This window comes from Dendropsophus ebraccatus, chromosome 1 (assembly GCF_027789765.1).
Source record: "Dendropsophus ebraccatus isolate aDenEbr1 chromosome 1, aDenEbr1.pat, whole genome shotgun sequence".
Taxonomy (NCBI): domain Eukaryota; kingdom Metazoa; phylum Chordata; class Amphibia; order Anura; family Hylidae; genus Dendropsophus; species Dendropsophus ebraccatus.
Window position 1 is genome coordinate 165,007,405 of NC_091454.1, and position 20,182 is coordinate 165,027,586.

Sequence of the window (20,182 nt, forward strand, 5' to 3'; positions counted from 1 at the left end):
CAGGAACCCTGCCTTTTTATTTTGGCTTCAGCTACTGTATTACAGGAGCATGTCTGTCTGCTCACAGCTGCTTTTCCATAGGGAACCCTCAAAGCAGAGCCTGGCTGCATTTCACCAGGACGGCCAGTAGGAGGCGCTGACGGACGTGTGCCGGCTTCTCGGGCTGTCACCAGCAGACCTGTTGCATTTGCATTGAGCCGCTTGACTGGTGCAGCAGAGAGGCAGCTTCCAGCTGTACCCAGAAGCTGTGCAAGTCACCCGCTGCGGGTCACAGCTCAGCCAGAGCTTCCCTGGTCACAATGGTGCCCCCTGCTCCCAGCCAGGCCCACACACATCACAGGAGACCATGAAGATGGCAAGAGTATAGAGCTGTTCACACTGTCTGGACTTATTCCCAACCGGGCACCCGAGTATACAGTCTATAGAAGATATATGCCAAGTAAACTTGGGAGCAAGTCCTAAGGAAGGTGAGCTGTCATAGACATGTCATTGCAGAAGTATGTATTATGTATGTATATATATATATATATATATATATATATATATATATATATATATATATATATAATGTTATATGTGTGCACATTGCATTTATCTAATTATGATCTGAGTGTCTGTGCTGAGTAAGAGGCAATCACCCATTGTTTCTGGATAGGAAAGGGTTACTCCAGCAGCGCATCACCCATCTTCTTGCCCACTCCTCTGCAGTAGCAGCTACTATAAAGTTCAGAAGTGTGCCCTTGAGCTGGAGCTGCTCTGCTTTCATGGAGTTTAACCCTTTAAGGGTACAAGCCATAACTTTATGGTTTATGTCATAGGTTGTCATGAGTGACATATAGCAATGACCCATGGATTTTCAATTGCATTCTTTAGATATTGAGGTCATTGCAATGTATAAAAAAGGTTGCAACTACTGCCAGAACTAAGATGGATTCTAAGCTACACTGCTATTTTTACTCAGACTTAAGGCAAAATGAACACCTATATTAATATAGGTGCATATGGTGTAGTACAGACGGTAAATGCTACATAATGTTATCATGTGTACAAATCAGACGCAATGACAGCTATATATTACAGATATATAGTAGCAGTATATGACTAAAGGGGTTATATGGAATGAGAGAATCATATATGATTTCCTGCAGAAACAGCACCACACTTGTTCTCAGTTTGTGTATGGTATTACAGGTCAGTTTTATTGAAGTTCAGTTGTAATACCACACACAACCTGAGGGCAGGTATGGCGCTGTTTTTGGAAAGAAAAAAAAGTCAATATTTTTTTTCCCCAGTTTTGTGCCCTCTCTTAGCTATGGCCCATTACAATATAGGGTGGGCACCTCGTGAGATTCATACCCTAGCAATATGTCCTTACCACTGACACTTTGCTATATTTGCCCCAATGTCTTACACAATGCATTTATGTGTTATTCTTTCCTGCATTGCTTAGGTATAGTATTATTCTAGGTACAAACTCCTTGAAGGAATAGCAGGGTCTTGAATCAAGGGCTTATTTGGATAGCATATGTGGTTGTTTAACATCGGCATAGAGGATGGATAAAGTTTGTATTGAACTTTCCACATGAATTCTAGCTACTGGCTGACATCTGAGGGACGGCAATGTAATAGAGCGGTGCACTTGTTTACACACTCATAAGCAGTGATTCTATGAATTAGCTGTGTACATAGACTGTCAGCTCATACCCAGTCCTAGTACAGATGTGGATGTGTAAGCCATCACACACAGCTCCTTACAGTCACACTGATCTCAGCTCATGGACCAGACTGGGAAAGATTATTCTAAGGTTTATATACACCCCATCCTGAGGCTAGCTAGCCATATGCCTTAATAATCCTATTACCGTGTACAGCTATGTTATGATAAAGAGCTGTCTGATACCAATTTCACAAATGAAAATCTTGTTATATTGTATATACATGTAAATTGTAAGCGTCTGGCTTCAGCCATTCATTTATACTAGGTGACTGTCCTGGTATAAACTATGATGATTGACGTTCTATGATTTGATGTTGCCAATGATACATAAGTCATGTGGCAGGTGGATCTTATGGCAGAAAACTTTGTATGCTGGAATCTCTACCAATAAACACACTTTCATTACCAGTCCAGTTATATATATATATATAGACGTCGGATCTAAGTGGGTAAACAGGAAGGGTTAATCTTTCACACACTCATCAGTGACAGATACACAGTCATATATAATGGTAACAATTGGTGTAAATATTTTGACAGCAGGACAATGGTGGTGTAAACATGTTTTGTAAGCTGTGGCTGAGACACTGGATGTGAACTTCCACAAGAAGTATGATTTTCTGATATGTGAGAACAATGACATGAGTGGTGTGGATATAAAGAAGTAGGAATAGAAAGGTTCTAGCACCCTGGAAAACCATATAGATTCTGATCCATCTCTGACTCCTATCTTCCCATCTTTTATGTAAAATTGTCTGGAGCTATGGAAATAGCAATAATCCGTAGCTGTTTAGTTGCTTTATACCTTGGTGTAAGCTTTGTTATAATAGCCGACGATGTGTTAAAAATTGTAGAAGAAATATTTTTTATATACAGTACATAGAAACGAGCACGCTCTAGTGTGACCTGGTAGATCAGCACACTATCCACACTACTCAGTGTTAGGAATCCCTGCTATTATGTGTTTTAATAAAGGTGGCCACTAGGTGGTGCAGTGATCCACCTCACACCAATGTTAAATAGCCCTACTTTTGCTTTAAGACTCATTTCTAACCTCACAGTGACCCTATTGCACTAACATTTGCTCTCTTCTACAGATAGTAAAACTAACATCTCAAAACATTCTTACATCATCTCGGTATATTGGACGCATCTACGCTTTTCATAAACTCCTTATTAATCATCAAATCTTGTCAAACAGAAACATAAACTATAACTAAGGTGATGGCTTTGTGTAGCATCAAGTCCTGTAGGAATACAATCAATCATCAAATACATGCGCTAAGCATCTGCAGTGACTCTATCCGGAAAAGTAGCAATGGGACACTGTTTTATCTCACTTGCACCCCATAAAAGCGAATGGAAAATGCAAGTGTGAAACGACAGGACGGCAATATTTTCTATGAGATCTGAGAGAAAACTGCACATCAAGTATCACATGAACTGTCATTACTCTATGGCAGCCATTAAAAGGAAAGAAAAAGCCTGATCACTCAATATTGCAACTCTTCTGCTTTTCCTCAGAACATCATGAAAGACAAAGATTCACTTTAAAGTTTAACTAGACATATTCAATGATATTGTTTCTTAAAGGGATATATATGTGTAGTCAGAGCTCTGCACAGACAGATCTATAAGAAATATAGCGGTACTTCCATATACCTGCCATGCTCTCTAACAGGGTTATGGGTTACTGTGCAGAACACATGCAAGGTAAACAACTGGACCATTGTAGCTGAGAGAGTAAAAGTGTCTGAATCTATACATTCCCATTTAGCTCTTAAAGGCCTTAAAGGCTGAGACTTTGTAATGTATTGGGTTTAGCATTCCCATCCATGAGAATCCCAGGAGAGTTTTGGCTACAGGTGTTCCATTGTTTACATGGAACACATCCATAGATAAGGAATGTGTACGCAGTGTAGGGCCCTTTCTATGCATTCCTCACCCATGTAAACAAAATGGCAATTTTAACTGCGATCTTCTTTCAGAGATGAAATCGCGGCATTCATTAACAACAGAGTTTAGGATTTCCGAAAACTGTCTGAAAAGGACAGGAAAACTGCAGAGATCTCTACATCAGGAGGAGATCCCTGAAGGATATCTGCCAATGCATTTGGCTGCAATGAGTGGAGGAGAGCCACTGAGTGGCAGAGATCTATTCCTGAAGTGTAATAGCACTTTCTTTTCGGAAGGATTATGGAAATGACATTAAGCTTAGGTCGGGTTCACACTACGTTTTTGGAATCCGTTTTAAAAATAAACAAAAAAAAACTCATGTAAAAAATACACGTTTTTTTCCATTGACTTCCATTATAAAAAAAAAAAGGATCAAAAGGATCTTTTTTTTTTTTTAAAATGGACACAAAAACGTATTCGACCTCAGATCCGTTTCCAGCAGCCACAACCCACACAGCTCTGGGAGTCGGGTCGTGACATCACTACTTTATCCAGGAAGTGACATCACCATGTTATCCAGGAAGTGACATCACCATGTTATCCAGGAAGCGAAGCCTAGATGCAGTAGGAAGTGCAGGGAAGAAAGCACTTTATAAGCATTTCCTGTAATAAGTGTATATTGGGGATTTGTATAACTTTTGGCGGGCAATACAATACTTTAATAAAAATTTTCCTTTATGGGCTCCTTTAACCTTTATGGGCTCCTCATGGATGCTTCTACTATATCATGTTGAGAGCTGCAGATACTGGCAGAAAGTTAGGACAGTAAAGGTCCCCATACACTTTATATTTTTTCGGTGGGTTCAGCCATCAATATAAAGTGTATGGGGTTCTCCCAAGACTCCACTGTCAGTTGGTGGTGGATATAGGGGTTGGGCATGTTGGCCAGCCCCTTTGTTTTTGGAGTGATAAGCTGTGCCAGCGAATATAGAAAATATAGATTGTTCCTGTGTATGGGGAGGACAGAGAGGGTAGGGATAACTGATGACAGTTATTGAGTGTGTATGGTCACTTTAAGATAAAATCATGTCTTACTTCTAAGAGTCTTAAACGTTGTGCTGAGCTTCTCCGCCACTCATGTCTGCCATCCATGATTGATGCTCAAGGCTCATTGTCAAAAGCTAAACCTTGTACCTATCTGCATGCTGCAGCTCAGTACGTCCTCTATGACGTTTGAGCCTTGGGGGAAAACATGATTTTATAACTTTGCAAACAGTTATCTGTTGTTTGGTATAATTTCTTCCCTTATGTGCTATGTGTCCGAGTTTGCAGCTGTGAGCAACCTCCCCCCCCCAGCATACACGTATGCTTGCCCAGCCAGGCTGTCCAGGAAGGCAACAGTTTAGTGCAGGCGGCTTTCCAGGGGGTGTGGGCCGGTGGCTGTCTGGAGGCGGGAGGCTGGTGTGGGCCAGCGGCTGTCCCGGGTGGAGGGGGGGGGGGTGCAGGCTGTCGGCTCTCCAGGTGTGGGGATGGTGAGGCCTGGGTGGAGTGCTGGTGCACGCTGGCGGCTGTCTGGGGGTGGGGTGGGGGGTGTAAGAGGTAGCAGTAATGCAGAATAAATGTAGCAGCAATGCAGAATAAATTATTTATAATTTATGTAATCTTACAAGGTTAGTTACACATGCAGCATTGTGTAGAGAATGAAATGTTATTGGTGTGGTCACATCCGGAGTGACATGACCCTGCGGTGATATGCTTGTGAACAGGAACAGGTGAAGAGAGCTTTTAGCTGCTTTTCATATCTAGGGGGAAATGAACATTCTCTGTAACCACACTTGGAAAGAATACCATTCATTATTTTCCATGTATATTTATTTTGACTCTCTTAATCCACATGCTGATATGATCCTTTTAATAAACACGTTACGTTCCAGTCCCTGAAGATGATCTCCTGTGGGCAGCGATCGGAGGGTTTGATAACAATTTGACAAGTTGTTTTACTTAATGAAAAGTGACCGCTAAGCTCATATGTTTTCATTTCATTTGTCTAGACGGCTCACTTATCTTTTTTTTTTCTTCCCTCTCAGCTCTAGACTATACTACTTTGCGAGACTTGATGAGCATTTTCCACAATAGTTGGGGTGCACATGCTGTAAAAGACTGGCTGCGTTTTAGGTTTTGAGACTTGTGGAATGTTACTGAGAAGGTGGAATAGCAGAGTCCTCTGTGTGACAATAATCAGCCCTCTGCTGTCTGTATTTTCCTGTTATTCTTCAGCAATTTCTATTACATGGGATGAATTAGTCTCTGCAGTCATATTTAGGAGAACACTTTCTGGTGCTTCCCTCTCGGCTTCATCCCACTTTATTATCATCCTTTATTTATTGATTTATGTAGCTAATTCAGCTAATGGGGGAAGTCTGAGCTGGTTCATCCACCCCAGACAACTATCCCCATTATTACTTCCAACAGAAGAGCTTTGTGCTGTTGTTTTCTTTGTCTAAATGTGGTTTAGTTCTCAAGTACGCCAGTACATAGAACAGTCAAAATGCCCATTCACTATGCTGGACGCTCTTGCACCTGAGCTGGACAGTGCGAATAGGTAATGCATACAGTATATGTAAGTACTGTAGAGGTGCAGGGAGTCCAGTGATAACCTATGTTTACTTACTGTAATTTTTCGGCAGTTGATGGCCATCCTGAAAGATGTACGTTAAATGGCCAAGAAATGATGGTGTGTGAACATAGCCATATGTACAACCAGCAATAGAAGTAAGAGCTAGCACTACTGTGTATATATCCAATGTGGACCATCTTTCTTTCAGATGTCCCAATCGCAGATGTTGCCCCGCCAAACAGACAGAGTGAAAGTTCTCTAGCAAAGAGAGGATAAAGGCGGCACTCGCCAGGTACTTGATCACGGATGCTTTATTAGAGGGAATGACAAAACAATTTTGCAGGTGTGTTCCACTAAACGAGCGACAGTTGTTTTATGCTTCTGCTCGTCTTCTGGCTCACTGATGCGCCGAAGCGTGAAGCAATTGTCACTCGTTTAGTGGAACACACCTGCAAAATTGTTTTGTTGTTCCCTCTAATAAAGCATCCATGATCAGGTACCTGGTGAGTGCCGCCTTTATCCTCTCTTTTCTGGATAGCCATATGTACATTCCCGTATGTACATTCCTTGGTGCCAGTAATGGAGCTCCTGCATAGTACTTAGTGGCCATGCATACACTGTATTCCTCACTGCTCACTTTACATTCGACAGCCATTGTTAGGAGAGCAATATTTGCAGCTGAGAAAACTGCCCCAATGGCCTATCCCCCAGCTAAGTCACTGTGAAAGCCTAACAGATTCTTTGCTTTTTACTAACATGTATATGCCCATAAACATACAAGCAAAGACAACCTAACCTGCCAATTTCTTTGGAACTGACCAACTATCTTATGTTATTCTGGAAGAACTTTTCTCGAACACATGATGTTGGATGGAAGAGGATTGGACATGGTGAATTTCAAAAGCCAATCTTTTTGTACTCCCCTCTCACTTTTGAGAACATCCGCCTTCTTATTTTTCTTTCCTTACTTAAAATGGGAAACACTCCAGCACCTTCTTTTCTCAGGGATGTTCCCTGCTTTGACGATCCCCGGAATTTTGGACGTCTTCTGCACAGGTATGATGTACCTTTTAAGTGCAGGAATCAACCAAAGTAATCCATAAGATGCAGGGGAGAAGCAGACAAGTATGTAATCCCTGTAGCTGACTTCTGAAGTGGTTTGTGTGTTGTAGTAGTACATATACTGTAGCTTGTGTGATTCACTGTTCCAAGAAATGAGTGCATAGTAAAGCTAGAACTACATAATAACCCCTTCAGAAATACTGTATGCAAAAAACTGAAGCAAACCACAATAAAGTAGGATCAGATTGCAGATCTGATCAGATCAGATTTCACTTTCTATGTACTAGACAGAGAGTACCACTGCAATGCTTAGTAGGTGTTTCATAGCCTTGGAGGGAAATGAAGAATATGGTACTATGGTCTGGTACTATGTACTGTGTGACACTTTTTCAGCCTTGTCTTTCAGATTATCAGAATTATGTGAATAGGGAGAGTGCTAAGTTCTGCACAAATAAATAAAGTGTCTTTCTTGACTTTGTCCATCATACTCTGTGCAGGTGTCAATGCTTTATACAGTGAACAAATGCCTATAAGCGTAACTTACTAGATTTAAAGACAAAGTTGTTTTCATGTATAAATACCTTTGACTGACACTTCTTTTTTTATTTTAAAGACTTCATGAGGTTGAGGTGGGACAACGTGTGCAAGATGGCCTCTTGGTTCCTGGCATTGTGGATAATGATGTCATTGAAGTCTTCAAGATATCAGGTAAATTTGTACATAGTATCATTTCATCATTCACTGCTTATGGCCGCTATTAGGGATTTTCCGAACCTGCCGAGGTTCGGGTTCGTATGAACCCGAGCGCTCGGCATCTGATTCCCGCTGTCTGCCTGCTCCGTGGAGCGGGCGGATACAGCGGGAGGAACGCCTGGAAAACTGGGATACAGCCTATGGCTATGGCTGTATCCCAATTTTCCAGGCGGTCCTCCCACTGGATCCGTCCGCTGCACGGAGCGGGCAGACAGCGGGAATCATTACCGAGAGTTCGGGTTTGCACGAACCCGAACAGAACTTGGTTCGGACCATCCCTAGCCGCTATACCCCAATGACACCACTAATACAAATGTCCTATGGGACCCTAAAGTGGTTTGGTTCCAAAAGTCATTGCTACTTGAGCACCCGCTAAGGTTATGATGATGTCTGTATGTAAAGTTGTCTCATTACTAATAAAAGAATCAAGTCTTGATAATAGGTTTTAGCTGAACATAACTAATATAGACTTGTTGACTATAGGAAGCTATTGTTTAGCTTAATTGAGCCTATATGATGCAATTATATGTTCTTGTAAGTTCGTTTAAACTAATATTCCATAGAATGCATATTCCACCAGCCAATAGACATGGGTCGATGGCATATTAATGTGAGGCAGTATCAATGCTGCCCCTTAGTTGGACAAATAGCCAAGATGAACAGTCTGTGCCCACATTAAGACTCTGCAGCTGCAATTATAGACAAAGCTAATTTTATGCTTGGCGTCTGTTCCCTTTCCAGCTAGAAAATGTTTCATATCAAGACTACTGAGGCAGTTACTGTTATCGCAATAAAATCCTTTGGTGAGCTTTGTCTGGACCGTGCCCCTCCTTGAACATGTCAGATCTTAATGCCAACTCTTGCTTATAAAGAAAATGCCAGTTTTAGCCTGCTTTACCATATGCTCAATGCTGCAGTGTCATGGCTTAGATCAAGATATCTTATCTTCAAAGCAAGCTGTATTATAACAAATTGTCATTGTAACGGCATGTGCACATTTGGCTGCAATGGTGTTCCAGAAAATTGTATTACTACTCTAGCTAAGGAAATGTTATTATACATGATTGTGCTGCTTCTATGATAAGAAACACTGTTATCCCTTTAAGGAATTGTCTGTAGTCTTGACTTTCAGGACCTCTTTCTCTGGGACCCCCAACTTACAAACTCCCCCGGCTATGTAAGAGGCCCAGTGCCTTGTTCTTCCATCTGTTGCCAGCTAGCCCACACCCCAGGCACCACTATATAGCAACACTCTGTAGGCCTAACTATCCAGGCCTCTCTACAGGCCTGTACCAAATTTTACTACTATCATCTGACAGGGCCGATACAGAACACTGTAAGCCACTGCTCTCTAAAGCGTGACATTGCTGTCATCAGTCACTCAATTAGGTGTCCACTCCATGAAAGTCCTAAAGGCCCTATTACACTAAATGATTATCGACGGTACTTGGCCGATTACAGGCTGTTCCGGCCCATAATCTTTTTGTGTAATAGCTCATGTTAAAAGGCAAAGATCAGTCAATATGCACGATGTCGGCTGATCATTGTCTTTCAGCATGTTCTAATATAATGATCATGATAGCGCCACTCTGGGTAACAGGAGTGCAGCAGCAGACCGCCGCTCTCTTCTATGGGCCACCTAGATGATTCCCGAGGCCCCTTCGCTCCTTCCCGCTCAATGTCTGTGCATGTAATAGCCTAAGGACCCTATTACACAACCCAATATTGAGGAGGGGCCCTGGGGATCATCCAGGTGGCCCATAGAAGAGAGCACCAGACTGCTGCCGCTGCTCCTGTTACTCGGAGCGACCTCATTCCTCATTTCCCGTTCTCTGTCTGTGCTATTACAAGCACAGACATTGAGCAGGGAGAAGCTGGGGGGCTAACAGGAGCTGAGGGAGGCACAGGTGGCCCATAGAAAAGAGTAGTGGTCTGCTGCTGACCCTCCTATTACATGGATTGATGAGCAGCAGACCTCACTATCATGATTTTAAAACATGCTGAAAGACAACGATCAGCTGTCATGGTGCATCTCTTGGCAGCTTTTTGCCTTTCAACATGAGCCAAGTACGACCGATAATTGTTTGTGTAATAAGGCCCTTAGGCTCCGATTGACAAAGCAACTGAGATGTTTGCTCCATAAGGACTTGCTGCGCAGGTGACCCTTTACAGGCCCAGATTACATTTCCCAGCCTCCCTCCCACCAACCCCACCTTTTGGCAGACTACTTCCTGGCTCCAAGTTTGCCAACACTCAAACAGCCTCTAGGCTTCTGTCTCTTTTGCCTGGGGACAGTTTTGAATCCAGGTGTATAGGTCTCTGACTTGTTCTTCACAAAGACCAAAAGAACACATCACTAATACCTCTTGTGGACGGACTACAATCTTCCCAACTGATGCCAAACCTCAATCTCATATAACACCTTCCTATGCCACCTCTGACTTGTTATGGCATAGTGCATTGGCGTCACCTTATGTGTCCTTTATCTAGCACAGTATCAGTGTCAGAGCCTGCACTTCCCCCTGCGTCACACAACTGAGAACACCATCATTCCTGTTTTCAGCCACAGCAATCCGACATGGTGTCACATCGGGACCTGCTGTACAAACATTTTTACAATGCAACAATGAGAAGCCTCTCAGATGCATTTAAAGCAGTGCTTCTCAATTCCAGTCCTCAGGCCTCACCAACAGGTCATGTTTTGAGGATTTCCCATACAAAGAACGCCTGTGATATTACCTGACGCACCGAGTATAATTATATCACCTGTGAAATACTAAGGAAATCCTCAAAACATGACCTGTTGGTGAGGCCTGAGGACTGGAATTGAGAAGCACTGATTTAAAGTGACAGGAAATTATTTACAAAAGCAAACAGTTCCTGCAAATAGGAATATATACGGTTCAGCTGCCAATACAAATACACGCACAGTATATATATATATATATATATATATATATATACACACACACACACACACACACACAGAGTATATATATAAATAAATATATATATATATATATATATACACACACAGTATATATACACTCACACACAGTGTATACACACACACATACAGTATATACACACACATGCATTCTTACACATTCTCAGATTATAGTCATCTCTGTTAGTGAAACATTCTTCAAATCCACCATATATTACACACTTATATGCATATCATAGAAGGAATACTGGTGTATACCACAAAATTAAAAGGGAAGGCAAAGAAGTTTATGAATTAAAAAAATTTATGAATCAAGCTTTTTTTTATCGGTCTCAGAGGGGCTTTGTTTTGACGTTTGTGGAGTCTGTTCCCCTCGATTGTTGACTGTCTGAGTCTAAGCATCCCTTTCTGACATCATTTTCTTTGTACGCTGGTAGAGAGGCAGACTTTTCTGGTTGGTTGGAGAGTTGAGCTCATTGGAGCCCCAGGATAACCTGCCTGCTGTATTGCTCAGAACACAATCCAGATATGAAGTCATAAATTGAAATCGCAGGCGTTATGAAACTAAAGATTTGAAGCTAATGAGAGGGCATACAGAGTTAACAGAAAGCCAGTGATGAAACCATCTTTATACCACTGGAAGCCATAAATTGCCCTCATGCACCTGCTCCAGTCTAGTCTTCACAAATAACTCTTAACCCTTAGGGTGCAGAATATATTGTCACTGAACTTATATTGGCCTTTTAAACGTGTAGACTTCTCTGTGTGCAATGTGTGTTCTAAGAAATTTTATTTCATATATAAGATAGTGCATTGAATGTTGACACATAGGGGGACATGTATCAACGGGTGTACATTTTTTTTTCGGCGGAAAGTGCAGATTTGCGCATGATTTTATTCGCAAATGTCCGATTTGCGAATAAAATATTCGAAAAACTGCAATTTCCACCGGCTATGCTGGGGGGTGGGTGTGAAGGGGGCGGAACGGAGCGCGCGATTCACCATTCGTTACGCTAAAAGATACACCGAAAACCTACTCCAGTCTCCAGCTGGCGTAGGTTTTCGGTCGTGAGCACCGGAGCGCACAGGATTTATGTAGAGGCATTAAAAAAAGTAAAAAACGTCGGACTTAATAAATGTCCCCCATAGTATTTCTGTCAGTCTTTTGGTCAGCCTTTTTTAAACTAAAACCAGGAGTCGATTGAAAACACAGAAACTGTGTAAATCTTTCCATTATAATTTTGCCCTGTCAGTTCCATTCCTGATTATAGTTGAAAAAAGACTGACGGAAATACTATGTGTGAGCATAGCCTATGTGAGAGTTTTTCGTTTCTTAAAATGGTTGTGTATTAAAGTGTATTCATGCAAAAAAAACCTCCTTTTTATTTTTAATAATGTTTTATAACTTTATTAAAGAAAATGTAAAGCAGTAAAGGGTGACATGGACCCTCTCTGTCACCATTGACTGTGTCAGGAACTGCAGGGCTACACAAGCCCTGTCCTGGCAGTTACATACCACTAGTGTTGCTGTACTTGTGATACTGAGCCTCCCCTGATGTCTATTCTAATGTATGTTAGCATTGGAACAAATATTACACTTGGGGAAGGTGTCACTAGCGCTGCAGATGTGTCAGTATCTAATGGGGAAAGTAGTATCCCAGCTCTACAACACTGTGCCACGACAGCAGCGGTAGTGACACTATTTCTATTTCCCCAAGTCTGATGTCTACTCTAATGCTAACATGTACTGTATAAGAGTAGACATTAGGGGAGGCTCAGTATTACTAGTGCAGCATGCAGCAGTGTTAACAAAATGTAACCGGGGCAGGCCTTGTGTAGTCCTGTAGGTCTCAAAAAAGCTACTGGTGGAAGCAGAAGGGCTGTGTCCCTGCTGCCACTCCATGTAAAAATGTAAAAAAAATTACATTTTCAGGCTAGGTTCACACTACGTAAGTTTCCGGCCGTAGCGCGTTCCGTGAATAAGCTGCCGGAGATTTACGTAGTTTGCGTACAATGGAAAGTATAGGATCTACGGCTGCACAGTTCACACTACGTGAGAACTTACGCCCGGATCGTATGCGGCGCCGTAAAAAATTAACCAGACCATTGTTTCAGGACGGAAATACTGTAACTTACGCCCGTAGCGTAACATGCGGTCCCATACGGAGTGGTGATTTCTTCTTTTTTCCACTTTGTTTTGCCGATCCAAAAGGTTCTGTGGGGTGTCCGGGGCTAGCCGAAGATATCCCAGTAAAATACCGCTGTCAGATCGCTACGTACGCCGCTCGGGAAGCGTACGTAGCTTACGGGGGTAAGTTCGCGGACCGTACGTAGCCGGCCGCAACTTGCGTAAATTCCGGCCGGAGTTTTACACGTATATGTCCGGCCGCGAAAAATATGCGGCCAGACATATACTTAGTGTGAACATAGCCTCATTAATAAAGCCAAAAAGCAGGAAACATTGTCATAGAAGTCTATGGGAGAAGGCACCTAACTCAGGGCCTGCTGCAATGAGGCCATCGATGGGCTGTAGCACCATTTGAGCAGTGTACAGTATGTAGTAAAATCAATAAAATCAAAACATTTAAGGGCAAGTAAAGGTTTTCCCCCCTTTTTTGACTTGTTACAGCCTTTCCTCAATTTATTGGAAATCTCAGAAAATCACTAGGTTGACCTTGCGTTTTTGCAGTCTGTTTAATGTATCCTAAGGCTATCTTCTCTCAGTATTTTGCAACCAAAACCAGGAATGGATTGAAAACACAGAAAGGCTATGTTCACACACTGTTGAAATTGAGTGGATGGCCGTCATTTAAAGGTAAATAATTGCCATTATTTTAAGACAATGGCCATTAAATGGCAAATAGAATACAGTCTGTAATTGATAACTTCCATCTAAATAATGAACACGCTCGTAATTTATTACTAAAATACCGCAGTTTTTTCTAATAATTTCTAATCACACATTGTTTTTTTTTCACTGCGATACGGTGTGTGAAGCTACCCTAAAAGAAACATCTGGCCTTGTTGGAAAGTTGAGAACACAATGGTCTTCGAAGTCCTAAGTCTCTCTATAGTGATAAATATATGTAGGTTTCTATAGTGGCAGTCCATATCCCATCTCCCATCCCATCATACAACATGTTCTGCATTTGATAACTATCATTCTATTCTCCATGGTAGATTCCGATCGCCCAGCCCCCACACCTCCTGCCACTTTTAATCCTTTATACCAAAGCAACTGCCAACAAATTGATTAAATTTAGACATACTGTCAATTTTAATAACATCTGCTAAGCTAATCTATCTGTTTGAGGACTTATATTTCTAGCAGACTGAGAAGTTTCCATTATACACTTCTCTCACTGCCTCGCTCGCACGTCGTTACTTTTTTCAGCTCTGCATGGGAATATTAGGTCTTATCAAGCGGCTGAGAAGTCTCGCTCTATACAAAATACCCAAACAAAAAACTTGAGGATCTTTGGTGACTTTTGCTAGAACAATTATACGTCTCTCCGGTTAACTAGCTGTAGTGAAGAGAACAAGCTGATTTCCCCACATATGGATAGGAGAGCGGTGTTTATATCATTAGCTTCTGTTCTGGTAAAGCTGTAAGGAAGACATGGAGCCCATGTGGTATTAACCAGTGCTATGGTTTCCGTCTCTCTGATTTCAAAGCGGAAAGGCTGCTGTTTTTTCTGCATGCTATATCCTGGCTTCTTTCCCACCTTCTTGATATATAGGGCAGATATATAAAAGCAACATACTGGGAATGAATGCTTAGCTCTTAGACCTGCTGTGCTTTGAAATATAGATCAATATATCACTTTTTTTAAAAAAAGCTGAAAGAATTGTGAAGTGTATTTCTGTGTAAAACTCTGTTACCTGATAATTAAAACTTCAATCTGCAATTGGTTTTACTGACTTCATTAGGTCTGAGGCTTACAGTAAAAGCAGACGGCAAATGGCTGGATCTATATAATGACTGTGTCTTTGGATCAGATTTACAGTTTGTCCCATTATACAGATGTAACATGGCAGAATTTAACATTGCAGTTTTAGTGCAGCTGTCTGCAACCTGTATCTTTCCAGCAGTTGTGAAACTACAAGTCCCTAGAGTAGAGTAGGTTGTCACGGCATGCTGGGAGTTGTAGTTTAACAACAGCCACAGTTTGAAGCACAAGAGTTGTAGTTTAAAAAGATATTCCAGATTGGAGCTGGAGAACCTCAAGTTGAAAGCCGTTGTTTATTGCAATGTAGATGCTGGGACTTGTAGTTTGACAAGAACCACAGGTTGGAGCTAGAGAGTCACAAATTAGAGACCTCTGTTATATTACATTATAGATATACAGTGGGAAAAAAAATATTTAGTCAGTCACCAATAGTGCAATTTCTCCCACTTAAAAAGATGAGAGGCGTCTGTAATTTACATCATAGGTAGACATCAACTATGAGAGACAAAATGAGGAAACAAATGCAGAAAATCACATTGTCTGATTTTGTAAGAATTTATTTGCAAATTATGGTGGAAAATAAGTATTTGGTCAGTAACAAAATTTCATCTCAATACTTTGTTATATATCCTTTGTTGGCAATGAAGGTTGGCACACACTGTTGTTGATATGTTGGCCCATTCCTCCATGCAGATCTCCTCTAGAGCAGTGATGTTTTGGGGCTGTCGCTTGGCAACACGGACTTTCAACTCCCTCCAAAGGTTTTCTATAGGGTTGAGATCTGGAGACTGGTCAGGCCACTCCAGGACCTTGAAATGCTTCTTACGAAGCCACTCCTTCGTTGCCCTGGCGGTGTGCTTTGGATCATTGTCATGTTGAAAGACCCAGCCACGTTTCACCTTCAATGCCCTTGCTGATGGAAAGAGGTTTGCACTCAAAATCTCACGATACATGGCCCCATTCATTCTTTCATGTACCCGGATCAGTCGTCCTGGCCCCTTTGCAGAGAAACAGCCCCAAAGCATGATGTTTCCACCCCCATGCTTTACAGTAGGTATGGTGTTTGATGGATGCAACTCAGTATTCTTTTTCCTCCAAACACGACAAGTTGTGTTTCTACCAAACAGTTCCACTTTGGTTTCATCAGACCATAGGACATTCTCCCAATACTCTTCTGGATCATCCAAATGATCTCTAGCAAACTTCCGACGGGCCCGGACATGTACTGGCTTAAGCAGTGGGACACGTCTGGCACTGCAGGATCTGAGTCCCTGGTGGCGTAATATGGTAGGCTTTGTTACATTGGTCCCAGCTCTCTGCAGTTCATTCACTAGGTCCCCCCGCGTGGTTCTGGGATTTTTGCTCACCGTTCTTGTGATCGTTTTGAACCCACGGGGTGAGATTTTGCGTGGAGACCCAGATCGAGGGAGATTATCAGTGGTCTTGTATGTCTTCCATTCTCTAATTATTGCTCCCACAGTTGATTTCTTCACTCCAAGCTGGTTGCCTATTGCAGATTCAGTCTTCCCAGCCTGGTGCAGGGCTACAATTTTGTTTCTGGTGTCCTTTGACAGCTCTTTGGTCTTCACCATAGTGGAGTTTGGAGTCTGACTGTTTGAGGGTGTGCACAGGTGTCTTTTTATACTGATAAAAAGTTTAAACAGGTGGCATTACTACAGGTAATGAGTGGAGGAAAGAGGAGACTCTTAAAGAAGAAGTTACAGGTCTGTGAGAGCCAGAAATCTTGATTGTTTGTAGGTGACCAAATACTTATTTTCTACCATAATTTGCAAATAACTTCTTACAAAATCAGACAATGTGATTTTCAGGATTTGTTTTCTCATTTTGTCTCTCATAGTTGAGGTCTACCTATGATATAAATTACAGACGCCTCTCATATTTTTAAGTGGGAGAACTTGCACTATTGGTGACTGACTAAATACTTTTTTTCCCCCTCTGTACCTGCCATGTCAAGGAAAGCAACAAATAGCACATCATGAGTTGTGTTAAATTGCTTGTTGACAAATTAAGCTCTACTACACTGTCATGTACAATAAGCATAGTGATGTTCAATGCAAGTAATGCAGTAATGTATCAATGTCTATATATGTATGTATACTATAAAATTATTAGACTATGCTTGTCTAATAATATGTATACTATAAAATTAAATTATTTGTATTGAAGTAAAGAAAAGGAAAGCAGTGGTGTATGTCCTATAAGGGTACATTGAGTAATAAGAGCTCCGCCGCAGAATCCTGCCTGCCTCAGTGTCTCTATAAGAGGGCTCACGCGTCTCTGCTCCTGCCACTCTCCGCTCAAAGAATTAACATGCCGAGAGTGATGGAAGCGGAGGTGCGGGAGCCCTCCCATAGAGACATTGCGTGACACTGAGGCAGGCGGGATTCCGCAGCAGAGAACCCCACTATGGGATTCCGCCTATATTACTCAGTGTGAACATACCCTAAAGGTTTCTACGTATCTTGGCCTCGCATTGTTGAATGATGTATGGGCAGCTTTATATGTTCTCGCAGAATATTTGTATTAATGGCTAAGGTTTTGTTCACATCAGCAAATTTGTATTTGGCTTTTCTTAGGAGCAGGAACAGTGGGAAGAATGATGGTGGCAGATCCTTTGATTTCTTCTATGCTAGACACTAAAGGTGCCCAACAGACCCCATTGACTTTAAGGGTATGTGCACTGTACGGAATCCGAACAGAAAATCCATTGCGCATTCTGCAGCTCGCACCTGCTCGCAAACTCTGGTAGCCGGGCACGTCTCTGCCTGTTCCATAGATTCCATTCTATGCATGGCCGGATTCCGCTGTCCATCCAAAGAATGAAAAGGATCATTCTTTGGACGGACAGCGGAATCCACCCGCCGTTCGCCAGCGAGTGGAGCTGCAGAATCTGCAACGGATTTTCCATTGAGATTCCGTAGTGGGCACATACCCTAAAGTGGTTATTGAGGATAAGAAGAAACACAGTTCTTTCTTGCAACAGACCCTGTCCTGAAGTTGTTTGTGGTATTTCAGTCCAGCTCTACTCACTTCAATTTAATTAAGTTGCAAAATCACACCCAAACTGAGGACAAGATTCGTGCAGTTACTGGTAGAAAGCATTTTTATTTTTCTAAGCTTAGATAACCCCTTAAAGGAGAACTCCCATAAAAGTAAAAAATTACAAGAAGGCAGGGGGTGCGGGAATACAATAAACAAGGTATATTTACCTATCCTCGTTCTCATGCCGGCCTCCTGCACCTCCTCCAGCTGCAATGTTATATACCTAGATGATTGATTGTCTGGTCAGCCAATCAGTGACAGGGATGAACACAATGGAGGTACAAGGACTGGTAAGTATAATTTGTTTATTATATTCTTGCACCCCCTGCCCCCCTGCCTCCCTGCCTGACAACACAACAGAGGCTTCTGCCATATAGTATCCAGTATTTTTTATGGGATTTGACAGAGCATCAAACGCATGATGTGGAAAAGACCTTATACAGCTAGTTTTTTTTTTTTTTTTTTTTTAAATTTAAGTTACAAGCTATTCTTTCTCTGGTGGGAAACTCCACCTTGGGGGGCATTCACACATTCTGTGATTACGGTCCATGCATGGAAGATGTACTATGAACTGGAATGCAGAACTCCTGGCATCATGATTCATTATGATGCCGGGAGCTCCAAAACAGCTTAAATCTCCACGCTACTGTACTGACATGGCATGTCCTATGATTTGTGTGTGAATTAGATGTGATAACTAAAGTTACTAAGATACCTCAAGTCTGACAGCTATGTGAAAACTATACTTATGTCTTCAAAGTATAATATACCTTGCTGGTAATGTTAACTCACCCTACGCTCAGATCCTGCGTACCATAGTTACGTTCATTAGATTGGATAGAAATGATCATTGTGGTTTGGAATTTGTTGGGCTTGTTGTCTATGCTGGATAATAATGAAGCTGACAGGTTTCTGAGAATTACATAGCTAATTGTTGTAGTAACTGCTGCTGTGATACCTACTATTCCTGATAAAGAACAAATCTGTTGTGAAAGCCCAGAGAAATGCGTTGGGTGTGTAATTGCTGAAAAGTGCACTTGCTGGTAATTGTAGCTGTTGACAGTCTGATAACAGATTAATACTCCACTATCAAACCAAGCACAACATTCGCTCCGGGCCTCATTATTTCGTGACGGCCTCTTTCCTGTACTGTGAAGCAGTGCCACGGAGGAAATACTTGGGAAAAAGGCTCAACTCAACATAAATCTCTCTAACTTGGTCGCAAAAACACAAATAGTGTGTTCCTGGGCCTGGCTTCACAGGAGACTTTAAGGACAGCAGCTGCGTTAAGCATAAGTTATCTCTATTTTGCTTGTCCGTGATATTAGGAAACGCCATGTAAAAGTGGGGAGAAACATAACCGGTCTGTACTGACTCTGCTAATTGAACTTGTCTGGAGGAGATAAATCCAAACTCTGTCCAACAGTGTGGTGGTTGTACGTCTCTGAAATCTATCCGATCCCATGCTCTGTGTGTAAGTGTACATAGGCAGAGCATAATTGCTAGTTTAATATTCACAAACAGGCTTTAATAGGTTTTAAATACCTTACGCCAGTGCCATAGCTTACAGAAGACCTTTACCTTCAAGCACCATCAACATTTTCATATGGATGCAATCTACATCAAAAGTTGAGTAACTCTGCCCGTATACTGCTGGTCTTACAGTTTATTTAATAGCCCATTCTCATCTTAAGGCTGCTCTTATAATTCTCTTGGCTTCGGAGCTGAAATCTCTGATGTCCCGATGTCTGCACAGAATTTATTTCGGTGGTCTACATGTTGGGAGGTTTTGTTTTTATTCTGGGCGCTGTAAATTATTCTGGTGTAGACAAAACTTTCCCATAATGCAGTGCAACAAAGCAAATCAGCTAAGAGTTCACGCAGGGTTTGGTCAGTCCATCAGTGGAATTGGCAATCTGTCCAAAAGTTTCACAGAATCAGGGATAACTAGCTAATTATAATGGGTCTATGTCCTGGGGCCCCCTGCGATCTTGAGAATGGGGACCTGAGAATGCAGCAGCTGGTCGCACAGGGGAGCTGCAGAAGCAGCTGAATACTGCGTCCCACTATAACCGAAAACCTTTATCCATGTTCTAGAGATTGCAGTGACCCCAAGGGTTAGACCCCCCCTGTGATCAGCTAGTTATTCTCTATCCTGTGGATAGGGAATAACTTTT

General features: G+C 41.9%; 1 protein-coding gene across 1 annotated transcript in view; it reads left to right on the forward strand.

The window, feature by feature from the left end:
• Nucleotides 1-202: 202 nt before the first annotated feature.
• The window catches only part of ADAMTSL3 (ADAMTS like 3), a 367,623-nt gene continuing 347,643 nt past the window's right edge, over nt 203-20,182 (forward strand). The window contains exons 1-2 of the mRNA XM_069983695.1: nt 203-467; nt 7,906-8,000. Coding sequence (XP_069839796.1) covers nt 7,911-8,000 — 90 coding nt within the window. The 5' untranslated portion in view covers nt 203-467; nt 7,906-7,910. The remainder of the gene's footprint in view (nt 468-7,905; nt 8,001-20,182) is intronic.